The sequence below is a fragment of the Scyliorhinus torazame genome, chromosome 3, assembly GCF_047496885.1.
Source record: "Scyliorhinus torazame isolate Kashiwa2021f chromosome 3, sScyTor2.1, whole genome shotgun sequence".
Classification (NCBI taxonomy): Eukaryota; Metazoa; Chordata; class Chondrichthyes; order Carcharhiniformes; family Scyliorhinidae; genus Scyliorhinus; species Scyliorhinus torazame.
The window spans coordinates 336,214,987-336,229,336 of record NC_092709.1 but is presented as its reverse complement, the minus strand read 5'-3'; the positions used below and the strand labels follow the sequence as shown (position 1 = coordinate 336,229,336).

The window sequence follows — 14,350 nt, the reverse complement described above, 5'->3', positions numbered from 1 at the left end:
GAGCAGCAGAGGGACCGGGCGGTCGGAGGGCAGCCCAGGCCAAGCGAACATCTGCCGCCCAGATGGATCCCGGGTTCCTGCAGTTACCACACCCACACATAGATCCGATGCAACCACCGACACGGAGACGAGCGAATAGGGTGACGGGTGGCTTGCGGCGGCTGCGGTCGCAGGTGGAGGAGTCCACCCGCGTCCAGGAGCTGGGAGTGGTCCCGGTCATGCGTGCCACCCAGGCTGACACCGCACGGGTGGCGTCCGCGGTGGAGGCAATGGGTGCGACGGTGTCAGACATGGGGAACGGTTTGCGAGGCCTGGGGCCTTCCGTGCAGGCGGCGTCTGTGGCCCAGGAAATGGCTGCCCTCTCACAGGAGGCCATGAGCCAGTGCCAGCGCCAGATGGCAGAGGCGCTCAACGCCATAGCCCAGTCTCAGCAGGCCATGGCCCAGTCTCAGCAGGCCATAGCCCAGTCTCTGCAGGCCATGGCCCAGTCTCTGCAGGCCATGGCCCAGTCTCTGCAGGCCATGGCCCAGTCTCAGCAGGCCATCGCTGAGGGCATCGGCGCCAGTGGCCATGTGCGAGCCGGCGTCGCACTGTCACAGACAGGGTTTGACAACCCCCTGGGCTCCATGGCTGCAAACCTGCAGACCCCTGTCGATACCAGCACGGGCCTCCAGGACTGGCAGCGCCAGATGTCGGGGGCGCGTCGGATGGCCAGTCCGTTCGCATCCCCCACCCATGTAGAGGCCTGGGGGCCATCGGGCACCCCGAGGGAGGAGGAGGTGGTGTGGTCCGTCCCGGCTCCCTCTGTAGGGGAGGTCCCGGTACACCGCGACACCTCGGACTCCCCCCCTTCCGTCCCAGGTGCATAGGGTGGGCAACGGGCAGGACAGGCTGGCAGCTCGCCATCCCAGTCGCCCGGGCCGCAGCCTGGCCCATCTAGGCCAGGACGCCCCAGGAAACGGCCGCCAAAGGGATCCAGTGTCAGAGGGCAGGAATCACAGGAGTCCACCTCCAGTTCTGCTGTACCGTCTGGGGAACCACGTAGACGTAGTCAAAGGGCCCGTAAGGCCAAACAATTAGACACTGAGTAAGTTGGCACGGTGCAGGGCACAGATGAGTTTTAGGGGCTAGGGCACGTGCATGAACTCCTTTGGTTATTAAAGTCAATGTTACACCTACCGAAGCTGCCTTTGTGCTCTGTCCAAAGTGTGCGGGCGTGTCATGTACGTTGAGCGCAAGTGTGTGTGTGACGGGTGGTCTTACCTCAGCCCCAGGTGAGTCTGCCCCCTTCCCCCGGGCCGCCATCAACATCCCCCGGGCAGAGGACGGGACCGTGCGCTGCAGTGTCACAGCCGCATGCAGGGATGGTCCGGGTGGATGGTGTTACTGTGGCCATGGGTCAGACATAGTCCAACGATGTAGAGCCAGGAGCTCATCGCAGGGCGGGTTGTCATCATCCTCCATGGCCTGCGATAGACACGCGTCCACCCGCAACTGGGTGAGCCCGGCCCGTTGTGCCGCCGGTGGATCGGCAATTGGGGGGGGGGGGCGGTGGTGTGCATGCGGGTGGGGTGTGTGGGGTTGGGGAGGGGGGTGAGGGTGCTGGGTGGGTGGATGGGTGGGGGGTGTGGGTGGTTGGCTGTTGCCATGGTGTGCGGTCTGTGGCCATACTACCCGATTCCCACGCCCATCTAGTCAGTGAAGCGGGCGGCTATCAGTCTGTCCCGTGCCCGCTGGGCCAGCCGGTAATGGTGGACAGCCACCCGCCTGTGTCTACCCCGTCTGCCCTGACCATTGCCCCCATCCCCCTCATCTGGGGAGGACTGCGCCTCTTCCTGCTGCTCCTCCACTCCGCCCTCCTCTGCCTGCGGCACATCGCCCCTCTGCTGGGCTATGTTGTGCAGGACGCAGCACACCACAATGATGCAGCTGACCCTATCTGACCGATACTGGAGGGCGCCCCCAGAGAGGTCCAGGCACCTGAAACGCATCTTCAGCACGCCAAAGCACCTCTCGATCACTCCCCTTGTCGCTACATGGGCATCATTGTAGCGGTTCTCCGCCTCATTGCGTGGCCTCCGTATAGGCGTCATCAGCCACGATCACAATGGGTAGCCCCTGTCGCCCAGCAACCAGCCCCTCAGCCGGGGATGGCGTCCCTCGTACATGCCGGGGATGGATGACCGCGACAACACGAATGAGTCGTGTACACTGCCTGGGTGACGGGCGCAGACGTGCAGGATCATCATGCGGTGGTCGCAGACCACCTGTACGTTCATCGAATAGGTCCCCTTCCTATTAGTGAACACGGCCCTGTTACCTGCAGGTGGCCGCACGGCGACGTGCATCCCATCGATCGCGCCCTGGACCATGGGGAACCCGGCAACGGCAGAGAAGCCCACGGCCCGGGCACCTTGGCTGGCCCGGTCCACGGGGATGCGGATGTAGCGGTGCGCCATGGCATAAAGAGCATCTGTCACTGCCCGGATGCACCGATGCACCGATGTCTGCGATATGCCGGACAGGTCCCCACTCGGTGCCTGGAATGACCCCGTTGCATAAAAGTTCAGGGCCACCGTAACCTTGACGGACACGGGGAGAGGGTGTCCCCCGCCAGTGCCACGCGGTGACAGGTGTGCCAGCAGGTGGCAGATGTGTGCCACGGTTTCCCGGCTCATCCGGAGTCTCCTCCTGCATTCCCGGTCCGTGAGGTCCTGGTATGACTGCCGGGGCCCGTACACACGGAGCGCCCTCGGGTGCCTCCGTTGCCTTGGGGCCGCGACGTCCTCCTCCCCCTCCTCGTCCTGTCGGTCAGGTGTCCCTCCAGCCTGGGCGGCTGCCGCCTGCCCCTCTGCGGCAGCCTGCGCCGCCTCTCTGGCACGCCCCTCCTCCTCCTCCTCCTCCTCATCCAGGGCAACATAGACATGAGCGGCTGCCACCACGGCGGCCAACATCGCTGGATGGTCTGAAAACATGACGGCCTGGTGGGGGGGAGGGGAACGACGACATGTCATCATTGCCCATATCCCCTCCTCCCCCCAGCCAGGTGGCATGGACCGCATGGGTCCAACTGTTGGAGGCTGGCACCTGGCCAGGTGGACCAACTCATTTGCTCTCCCATCACCCTCCTCGGCACGGACCCCCTCCCCAACCCCCAACCTCCACCCCGGCACGGACCCCCCCCAACCTCCACCCCGGCACGGACCCCCTCCCCAACCTCCACCCCAGCACGGACCCCCCCCCCCCCCCCAACCCCCAACCTCCACCCCGGCACGGACCCCCCCCAACCCCCAACCTCCACCCCGGCACGGACCCCCCCCCCAACCCCCAACCTCCACCCCGGCACGGATCCCCCCCCCAACCTCCACCCCAGCACGGACCCCCTCCCCAACCTCCACCCCAGCACGGACCCCCCCCCAACCCCCAACCTCCACCCCGGCACGGACCCCCCCCCAACCTCCACCCCAGCACGGACCCCCTCCCCAACCTCCACCCCAGCACGGACGCCCCCCAACCCCCAAACTCCACCCCGGCACGGACCCCCCCAACCCCCAACCTCCACCCCGGCACGGACCCCCCCCCCAACCTCCACCCCAGCACGGACCCCCTCCCCAACCTCCACCCCGGCACGGACCCCCTCCCCAACCCCCAACCCCCACCCCGGCACAGACCCCCCCCAACCCCCAACCTCCACCCCAGCACGGACCCCCCCCCAACCCCCAACCTCCACCCCAGCACGGACCCCCTCCCGGCACTCCCCCGGAGCTCAGCCTACTCTAACCACCCCCCCCCCCCGCCGCACACACACACACACAAGCCGAGACACACCTCTCCTCACGCAATCAGTCTGCGGCCACGCCATTTCCTGCCCAGAGCCAACCCCCCAGGCCGTCACTCACCTCCTCGCTGGTCGGCGTGAGCCTGGAGCACCGGGTCACGCCGATGAAAAGGAGGTTTGATTCACGTCGACGTGAACGGTCATCACGTCGACGGGACTTCGGCCCATCCGGAAGGGAGAATATCGGCAGGCCGAAAATCGGCTGCCTTGCGCAGACCCGTGACATTCTCCGCGGCAGCGGCGCCATTAACGCCCCGCCGACTTTTCTCCCTTCGGAGACTTCGGCGGGGGCGGGGGCGGGATTCACGGCGGCCAACGGCCAACGGCCATTCTCCGACCCGGCGGGGGGTCTGAGAATGACGCCCTCTATGTGTGCGTGTGTGTGAGGGGGTGTCTGTACGTGTGTGTGTGTGTGAGGGGGAGACTGTGCGTGTGTGAGGGAGGATGTGTGCGTGTATGCGTACATATGTAGATGCGTACGTGTGTGAGGGGGCAGACTATGCGTGTGTATGTGTGTGTGCGTGTCCTGAAAGAGGGGAGCCAGCTTATTCCTTCTCACCTGGTCCTAATAATGACACTGCTGAAAGAGTACAACCATCAGGAAAGGATGACCAGACTGCGTTCTTTTCTCCAGTAAAGAGAAGTCTGAGAGATGGCCGAATGGAGATCTTCAAAATCATGAAAGGTCTCAATAAGGTGGATGTTGAGATAACATCTCCACTTGGTTGGCGGGATTCTCTGGCCTCCCCACGGCGTGTTTCTCGGTGGGGGGAGGCGGCCCCCATTGGCCGGCGGCGGGATCTTCTGGTCCCGTCGCTGTCAATAGAACAGCCCATTGAATCCGCCCCACGCCGCTGGGAAACCCATCGCGGAGGTGCACCCTGGGCGGAACCGCAAGATCCCGCTGCGTGAACAGCCGGGAGATCTCACCCGCTGTGTCCCAAACAGAAGGTTATAAATATAAGATGGAGATGAATAAATCCAGTAGGATATTCAGAAGAAGCTTCGTTATCTATAGAGAGTGGTGAGAAAGTGGAACTTACTGCAACGGGAAAATGCTTGATGCAAATACCATTTCAGAGGAATCTAGATAAAGATGAGAGAGAAAGGAATGGAAGGATATGTTGATGGGGTGAGATGAAGGTTGGGAGGAGAATCGAATGGACTGGCATGGACCTATTGCATTGAGTAGTTTGTTTTCCTTCTGAACAATTTCTAAGTAATTTTATGCAATTCTGTCATCCTGGATGATAACCTGCTGACGTTAGGGATAGGACTGCTCTAGTTAGGGGAGGGAATTTTAACTCTGAGTTTAAAATGGTTCTCAGCAAATCAGCAACCTTCTTTGCACCACATTTTTCTATTCACTTGAAATTCCTTCCAGGTCAACCATCATAGTTATTCCCAGCTCAAGATCCAACTGTTCCTGAACCCAGGATTTAAGCCAAAAGCACATTCTCATCACTTCGTAAAGGACCTCTTAACGTTGGTCCAAACTTTAACTTTTGAACCAGTTTGAACTCCCAACCCCCCCCCCCCCCCCCCCCCCCAACGCCCCCCCCCCCCCCAGCACCTATAATCCCCCATCGCAGTTTGAACGGCTCCTGTAAGATTCACTCACCAGGTCTCGAATTCCGTACTGATTCTCCACTTTTGTCTTCAGTTGTGCGAAACACTCCACCATCCGATCATGAAAAGGTTTGAGAGCTTCTGTGACCTTCTTCCCATGAACCCTGATCCCTTCGTCCAGCAGTGGGATCTTTGAAGGAGAGAACGAAAGGAGAGTCACAATTTTTGATTGGCATCGAACCTGCTGTTTATTTTTACAGGTTTGGGAACATTGAAAAGCAGAGAAATTATGTTGTCTTGAACTTTGATGGGGTATTGTTGCATAGAAGAGGTTTACAGGAATGTTGCCAGGGCTAGAAAATTGTCGCTACGAGGAGAGAATGGATGAACAAAGAACATACAGTGCAGAAGGAGGCTATTCGGCCGATCGAGTCTGCATCGAGCCACTTAAACCCTCACTTCCACCCTATCCCCGTAACCCAATGACCCCTCCTATCCTTTTTTTTGGTCACTAAGGGCAATTTAGCACGGCCAATCCACCTAACCTGCATGTCTTTGGACTGTGGGAGGAAACCGGAGCACCCTGCGGAAACCCACGCAGACACGGGGAGAACGTGCAGACTCCGCACAGACAGTGACCTAGCGGGGAATCGAACCTTGGAACCTGGTGCTGTGATATCCACTTGTGCTACCGTGCTGCCCATAACCCCATAGGTTGGGGTTATTTTACTTGAAACAAAGAAGGCTGAGGGGTGACTTAATTGAGGTGTACAAGAGTATGAGGGGAAGCAATAGGGTGGACAGAGTAAAATTGTTTCCCTTGGTGGAGAATTCTAGAACCAGAAGGCATAGATTCAAGGTAAGTGGTAGAAGGTGTAGATGGGAAATGCGGAAGAACGTTTTTATGCAGAGGGAGTCTGGAATTGGCTGCCTAAGTTAGTGCTGGAGGCAGAGACCCTAAACTCTTTCAAAAACTACCTGGATCTGCACCTTAAGTGCTGTAAGCTACAGGGCTATGGACCGGGTGCAGGAAGGTGGGATTGGGAAGGGAACCTGGGTGTGCTCGGGCTGGCATGGACAAGATGGGCTGAATGGCCTCCTTCTGTGCTGTAATTTTCTGTGGTTCTAACATCCAATTCAAGATGAAACCATGAATAGGGGTCATAAATATAAGATAGAAACCAACACATCGAATAGGGAATTCAGGAGAAACGTCTTTAAAAATCTAGAAATGGTTGGAAGGTAGAGCTTACTACCACAAGGAATATCTGAGGCTAATGGGAGAGATGCATTAAAGGGGCAGATGGATGAGCACATGGGGAAGAAAGCAAGGATATGTTTCTTGTGTGAGGTGAAGAACAGTGGTAGCGGGAGGCTTGTGTGACATATAAACATGGCCATGGCCTGCTTTTGTACTGTAAATACTTATTAATAGGAACAGCATTGGGATATTCACTCCCTCAAGTCTGTTTTGCCGTTCAATTAGATCATGGCTGATTCGATCTGCAGAAGGTAAAAGCTCATGGTGTCAGAGGTAACATATTGGAATGGATAGAAGATAGGCTGGTGAACAGGAAACAGAGAGTAGGCATAAATGGGCCATTTTCTGGATGGCAGGATGAGACGAGGAGTGTGCCACGGGATCAGTACTGGGGCCTCAACTCTTTACAATATTTATAAATAATTTGGATGAAGGGACTGATGGGATGGTTGACAGATTTGCTGATGACACAAAGGTAAGTAGGAAAGTAAGTTGTGAAGAGGACATAAGGCTAGTGTGTGTGTGAGGGCGGGGGGGCGGGGGGGGGGGGGGTGCGTGTGTGTGTGTGTGTTCGGAAAGAGCTTTACTCGTCCAGTGACAGTACCACTAGGCCAACGCCTCCCCAAATCTGATAAAGAGAGATATGTGAAAAAGATCACTGCTTCGAACCTTGGAAGCTGAAGGCACAGCCACCAATGGTGGAACAGCTAACATGAGGAACGTGCAAAAGGCCTGAACTGGAAGAGCGCAAATATCTCGGATGATTGTGGGGCTACGGGAATAGATTACTGAGACAGGGAGGCATGAGGATGTGAAGCAATTCGAAGTTAGGATTTTAAAATTGAGGTGTTGCTTAATAATCCAGAGACCCAGGGTGATGCCCTGGCAACCCGGGTTCGAATACTGCCGCGGCAGATGGTGAAATTTGAATAGAATTCAATAAAAACCTGGAATTAAAAGTCTACTGATGACCGTGAAACCATCTGGTTCACCAATACCTACACGGCCTACATGTGACTTCAGACCCACAGCAATGTGGCTGATGCTTAAAAATGCCCTCAGGGATGGGCAGTAAATGTTGGCCAGCCAGTGGCACCCACAAAGATGTCAAAAAAATTCTTCCTTTAAGGCATTCCTCAAAACCTACCTCATTAACCCAGCTTTGGCGATCTGCCTTAATTTATTCGTGGCGGCATTTTCCGCACCCTTCCCACCCCTCCCATGGTATGTTTTCCGGCGGCGAGCCAGGGGTAGCTGGCCATTGGCCAGCAATGGGATCTTCCAGTTTCTGCCACTGCCCCCACCCCCCCCCCCCCCACCCCCACCACGCCTACTTCAACAGCATTTTGAGTTGTTCGCCAACCACACTGCCTAGAAACCTGCTACAGGGGTTGGGGTAGCCCTCAGCAGGACTGGAAGATCCCATCGGTGGGAGGGGTCATAAAATTCAGTCTTTTATGTGACTCAGAAATACATTTCATATGATCACAAACCAAATAAACTGCCTTTGGGAGGTCCAAAGTGCTATATAAATGCAGGCTCTTCTTGTTGCCTTGGACACAAATACACGTGGGAAATATTTTTCCGTCTGCCCTATCAATTCCTCTCGAAGTCCAAAACGGCAATTCAAATCACCTCTTAACTTTCTGCAGTCCAGAGAATACCACCCTCCTATATGTAGGCCAGGATCCTTAGTTCAGAGTCCGTCCCGCTCCGCTGTTGGCAAGGACGGAGAATTTAGCGTGCGGTTCGTTGGAGGCGGGATTCTTTGCTCCTGTTGTGTCAATGGGAATTTCCATTGAATCCATCCCATGCCGTCGGGAAACCCGTGAATTCCAGCCATAATCTCTCCTCATACTCTAAGGCTTGGAGCATTCTGGTAAATCTGTGCTCCAGTCTTTCCAAAGCCAGTATGAAATGCGGTGCCCAGATCTGTACCCAGTACTCCAGATATGGTCTAATCAGGACTCTGTGTAGCTGGCACAAAACTTTGCCCCCTTTAGATTCTGGCCCTCAAGCTGTGAAGGTTAGGAAATTTAAAAGTTCAGTTTGAAATACCTTCACCAGGTTTAATTGACTGATAAATAATAAGCCAGTTTATAAAGAGGTTTCTGTGGAATGTGGTGTTGGTCAGGTCCCATGGACAGTGTTCTGTACATATCTTGGCACCTTGTCATTACAAGAGTCATCAGAGGGGACAGGGTGACTCTAGATATCCACAATTCAGGTTCTGAGGAAATGTTGAGGGATGAGGTCTATTTTTGGGGAAAAGTGAAGCATGAGGATGGGACCTAAGCGGCGTTTTTAAGATTATGCAGGAATTGTCAAAGTTAATTGCACACAGAGCTGCAAACCTCAGTTTTGTAACTCTCATTGTAAAATCCCCTCGGTGACCTCGGTCCCAGTCCTATCTCTGAATCCTCCTCCAGCCCAGCTCTAAGATCTCTACCCTCCCCCATTTTGGTCTCCTGCGCATTCCCGATTTTAGTCACTCTTCCATATGGCTGCCTGGTTCCTAACCTTTGGAATTCTCTCCTTCTTAAAACTCTTTTGGAACTCTCTTCCACTAAATACATTGGAGCAGAGTCTTTGAATATTTTTAAGGCAGAATTAGATAGATTCTTTATTAACAAGGGGATGAAACGTTATTGGGGGGCAGGCAGGAATGTGGAGCTGAAGTTACAATCAGTTTAGTCATGATCCTATTGAATGGTAGAGCAGGCTTGAGGGGCCGAGTGGCCTACTCCTGCTCCTAATTCGTATGTTCCTGTGTCCAACGTCTCTCGCTCCTTGGAGCGAAGCCTTTGGCCATCCTTTCTAATACCTTGTGGTTAGATATCATTTGATGACACTCGTGTGATATGCTTTGAGACCCCTTTACTACACGAAACGTGCTATGTAAATGTTTGTTGTTTGTGGGATTGCCAGCCCAGCTGCCATTGTGGGTCACTGAACACAGGGCTGATGGCCGAACCGCATTTGGTGCAAGTTGGGAAATGGGCAGCAGAGTTTTGGGTGAGTTTCTGTTTACAGAGGGTGCAAAGCAGGAGGCCTATTAAGAGTGCACTGGAATAGTCGAAGCTGTATGGTAAGGTTACAAAGGCATGGATGAGGGATTCAGCAGCAAATGAGCTGAGGCGGGAACAAAGATGGACAACATTACTTTCCGAGGGAAATCCCTTTGACATATTTATACCGGAACCAACTTCCCTTCATATACAGTTAAACACTCTTGGTGCTGTAAGAAGTCATAATGCTTACCTGCCACGCGATCAGATCCTTTAGTTTCGTTATATTGTCCATGTCTTCTGGATGTTCACTCATATATTTTTCAGTAAAGAATGCCTAAAAGATTGAAAGAGAAGTTCAAAAATATCAATTTGAAAATGTATTAATCTCCCCCAGCTGGCAGTAATACTCATCAACCATTTTACCCACAATGGTCAAAATGGCTCAGGCCTCAAGGTTGCTTGATGAAGTGATCTTTAATTCCCCTGCCACCCGACACCGCCCATTCCTAAGATGAACTCCATCACATTATGGTCGGAAATACAATGGGACTTTCCAACAAATCTCCAGAGAAAGAAAATAGGAGATACAGCTCTCACAATGATTTGGGCCTAGTTTTGAAAATTCCTCACCATTTTGCCCATTTTGTTTTTCACCTCCATTTCTCCACAATGCAAACCACCATAGGTATCTGGGCAATATTAGCTACTGACATCACTAAAAACCAGCAGAGGCCGTTCAACCCATCGTGCTTTTGCTGAGCCTTTGAAAGAGCCTTCCAAAAAGTCTTCTCACTCCCAGTTCTTTCCCTGTAGCTCTGCTAAGTTTTCCTGTTTCGGTGTGTATCCAATTCCCTTTGGAAATTTGCTGCTGAATCTGCTGTAAACACCCTTTCAGGCAGCAAACTCCGGAATTTAGCAATGTGGCTGCGTGTAAAAGGTTCATCTCACCTTCCATCTGGTTCTTATGAGAATTATTTTAAATCTGTTTCCTCTCGTGACCAACCGTCCCGCCAATGGGAACAGATCTCCCTTATTTATTCCAACAAACACCTGCGGCCCTCCCCCCAACCCACACCGCCCGCTGCACCCCCCACACCCCACACTGTGCTGAATTTGGTGCATTTTGAGTGCTATAGTAAGAGTTTGGTGACCGAGGGAGTGCTGAATTTGGTGCATTTTGAGTGCTATAGTAAGAGTTTGGTGACCGAGGGAGTGCTGAATTTGGTGCATTTTGAGTGCTATAGTAAGAGTTTGGTGACCGAGGGAGTTAGATGAGGAGGGAGTAAGGTGCTCCTTTCATTTTGTTTCCGACATTTCCGCAAAGAGTGAGAAGAGAGCCAGGAGTTTACAGAAAGTGTAGCTGACTGGGAGCAGAGTCGGAGGGCGGAGATCTAGTTAGTCCACAGGGCAGCTATATTCTGTCAGGTAAGAGGGGATGGAGGCTAGGCCAGTTGCATGCTCCTCCTGTAGGATGTGGGTGGTGAGGGATACCACCGGTGTCCCAGCTGACTATACCTGCGGGAAGTGCACCCAACTTCAGCTCCTCAAAGACCGTGTTAGGGAACTGGAGCTGAAGATGGATGAACTTCGGATCATCCGGGAGGCAGAGGGGGTGATTGAGAAGAGTTACAGGGAGGTAACCACACCTAAGGTACAGGACAAGAATAGCTGGGTTACAGTCAGGGGGAAAAAAACAAACAGGCAGACAGTGCAGGGATCCCTCGTGGCCGTTCCCCTTCAAAACAAGTATACCGTTTTGGATGCTGTTGGGGGGGGGATGACCTACCGGGGGAAGACCTAGCGGCCAGGTCTCTGGCACTGAGTCTGGCTCTGGGGCTCAGAAGGGAAGGGGGGAGAATAGAAAAGCAATAGTTGGAGGAGATTCAATGGTTAGGGGAATAGATAGGAGATTCTGTGGTTGCGAGCGAGACTCCCGGAAGGTATGTTGCCTCCCGGGTGCCAGGGTCAGGGATGTCTCGGATCGTGTCTTCAGGATCCTTAAGTGGGAGGGGGAGCAGCCAGAAGTCGTGATGCACATTGGTACCAATGACATAGGTAGGAAAAGGGGTGTGGAGGTAATAAACAAGTTTAGGGAGTTAGGCTGGAAGTTAAAAGCCAGGACAGACAGAATTGTCATCTCTGGTTTGTTGCCGGTGCCACGTGATAGCGAGGCTAGGAATATGGAGAGAGTGCAGTTGAACACATGGCTGCAGGAATGGTGTAGGAGGGAGGGCTTCAGGTATTTGGATAATTGGAGCGCATTCTGGGGAAGGTGGGACCTGTACAAGCAGGACGGGTTGCATCTGAACCAGAGGGGCACCAATATCCTGGGAGGGAGGTTTTCTAGTACTCTTCGGGAGGGTTTAAACTAATTTGGCAGGAATGGGAACCGGATTTGTAGTCCAGCAACTAAGGTAGCCGATATTCAGGACGCCAAAGCGTGTAATGAGGCAGTGGGGAAGGGAACACTGACAAAGGAGAGTACTTGCAGGCACAGAGATGGGTTGAAGTGTGTATACTTCAACGCAAGAAGCATCAGGAATAAGGTGGGTGAACTTAAGGCATGGATCGGTACTTGGGACTACGATGTGGTGGCCATCACGGAAACTTGGATAGAAGAGGGGCAGAAATGGTTGTTGGAGGTCCCTGGTTATAGATGTTTCAATAAGATTAGGGAGGGTGGTAAAAGAGGTGGGGGGGGGTGGCATTGTTAATTAGAGATAGTATAACAGTTGCAGAAAGGCAGTTCGAGGAGTATCACCCTAATGAGGTAGTATGGGTGGAAGTCAGAAATAGGAAAGGAGCAGTCACCTTGTTAGGAGTTTTCTATAGGCCCCCCAATAGTAGCAGAGATGTGGAGGAACAGATTGGGAAACAGATTTTGGAAAGGTGCAGAAATCACAGGGTGACTTTAACTTCCCAAATATTGAGTGGAAACTCTTTAGATCAAATAGTTTGGATGGGGTGGTGTGTGTGCAGTGTGTCCAGGAAGCTTTTCTAACACAGTATGTAGATTGTCCGACCAGAGGAGGGGCAATATTGGATTTAGTTCTTGGTAATGAACCAGGGCAAGTGATAGATTTGTTAGTGGGGGAGCATTTTGGAGATAGTGACCACAATTCTGTGACTTTCACTTTAGTAATGGAGAGGGATAGGTGCGTGCAACACGGCAAGGTTTACAATTGGGGGAAGGGTAAATACGATGTTGTCAGACAAGAATTGAAGTGCATAAGTTGGGAACAGAGGCTGTCAGGGAAGGACACAAGTGAAATGTGGAACTTGTTCAAGGAACAGGTACTACGTGTCCTTGATATGTATGTCCCTGTCAGGCAGGGAAGAGATGGTCGAGTGAGGGAACCATGGTTGACAAGAGAGGTTGAATGTCTTGTTAAGAGGAAAAAGGAGACTTATGTAAGGCTAAGGAAACAAGGTTCAGACAGGACATTGGAGGGATACAATGGGAACTGAAGAAAGGGATTAGGAGAGCTAAGAGAGGGCATGAACAATCTTTGGCGGGTAGGATCAAGGAAAACCCCAAGGCCTTTTACACATATGTGAGAAATATGAGAATGACTAGAGCGAGGGTAGGTCCGATCAAGGACAGTAGCGGGAGATTGTGTATTGAGTCTGAAGAGATAGGAGAGGTCTTGAACGAGTGCTTTTCTTCTGTATTTACAAATGAGAGGGGCGATATTGTTGGAGAGGACAGTGTGAAACAGACTGGTAAGCTCGAGGAAATACTTGTTAGGAAGGAAGATGTGTTGGGCATTTTGAAAAACTTGAGGATAGACAAGTCCCCCGGGCCTGACGGGATATATCCAAGGATTCTATGGGAAGCAAGAGATGAAATTGCAGAGCCGTTGGCAATGATCTTTTCGTCCTCACTGTCAACAGGGGTGGTACCAGGGGATTGGAGAGTGGCGAATGTCGTGCCCCTGTTCAAAAAAGAGACTAGGGATAACCCTGGGAATTACAGGCCAGTTAGTCTTACTCCGGTGGTAGGCAAAGTAATGGAAAGGGTACTGAAGGATAGGATTTCTGAGCATCTGGAAAGACACTGCTTGATTAGGGATAGTCAGCACGGATTTGTGAGGGGTAGGTCTTGCCTTACAAATCTTATTGAATTCTTTGAGGAGGTGACCAAGCATGTGGATGAAGGTAAAGCAGTGGATGTAGTGTACATGGATTTTAGTAAGGCATTTGATAAGGTTCCCCATGGCAGGCTTCTGCAGAAAGTAAGGAGGCATGGGATAGTGGGAAATTTGGCCAGTTGGATAACGAACTGGCTAACCGATAGAAGTCAGAGAGTGGTGGTGGATGGCAAATATTCAGCCTGGATCCCAGTTACCAGTGGCGTACCGCAGGGATCAGTTCTAGGTTCTCTGCTGTTTGTGATTTTCATTAATGACTTGGATGAGGGAGTTGAAGGGTGGGTCAGTAAATTTGCAGACGATACGAAGATTGGTGGAGTTGTGGATAGTAAGGAGGGCTGTTGTCGGCTGCAAAGAGACATAGATAGGATGCAGAGCTGGGCTGAGAAGTGGCAGATGGAGTTTAACCCTGAAAAGTGTGAGGTTGTCCATTTTGGAAGGACAAATATGAATGCGGAATACAGGGTTAACGGTAGAGTTCTTGGCAATGTGGAGGAGCAGAGAGATCTTGGAGTCTATG

At 52.8% G+C, this 14,350-nt stretch overlaps 1 protein-coding gene across 1 annotated transcript in view; it reads right to left on the bottom strand.

The window, feature by feature from the left end:
* Window positions 1-14,350, bottom strand: part of LOC140409300 (dedicator of cytokinesis protein 2-like) — a 1,572,852-nt gene that overhangs the window by 15,562 nt on the left and 1,542,940 nt on the right. Inside the window, exons 46-47 of the mRNA XM_072497681.1 lie at window positions 9,930-10,013; window positions 5,460-5,597 (exon numbers count right to left, since the gene is read on the bottom strand). Coding sequence (XP_072353782.1) covers window positions 5,460-5,597; window positions 9,930-10,013 — 222 coding nt within the window. The remainder of the gene's footprint in view (window positions 1-5,459; window positions 5,598-9,929; window positions 10,014-14,350) is intronic.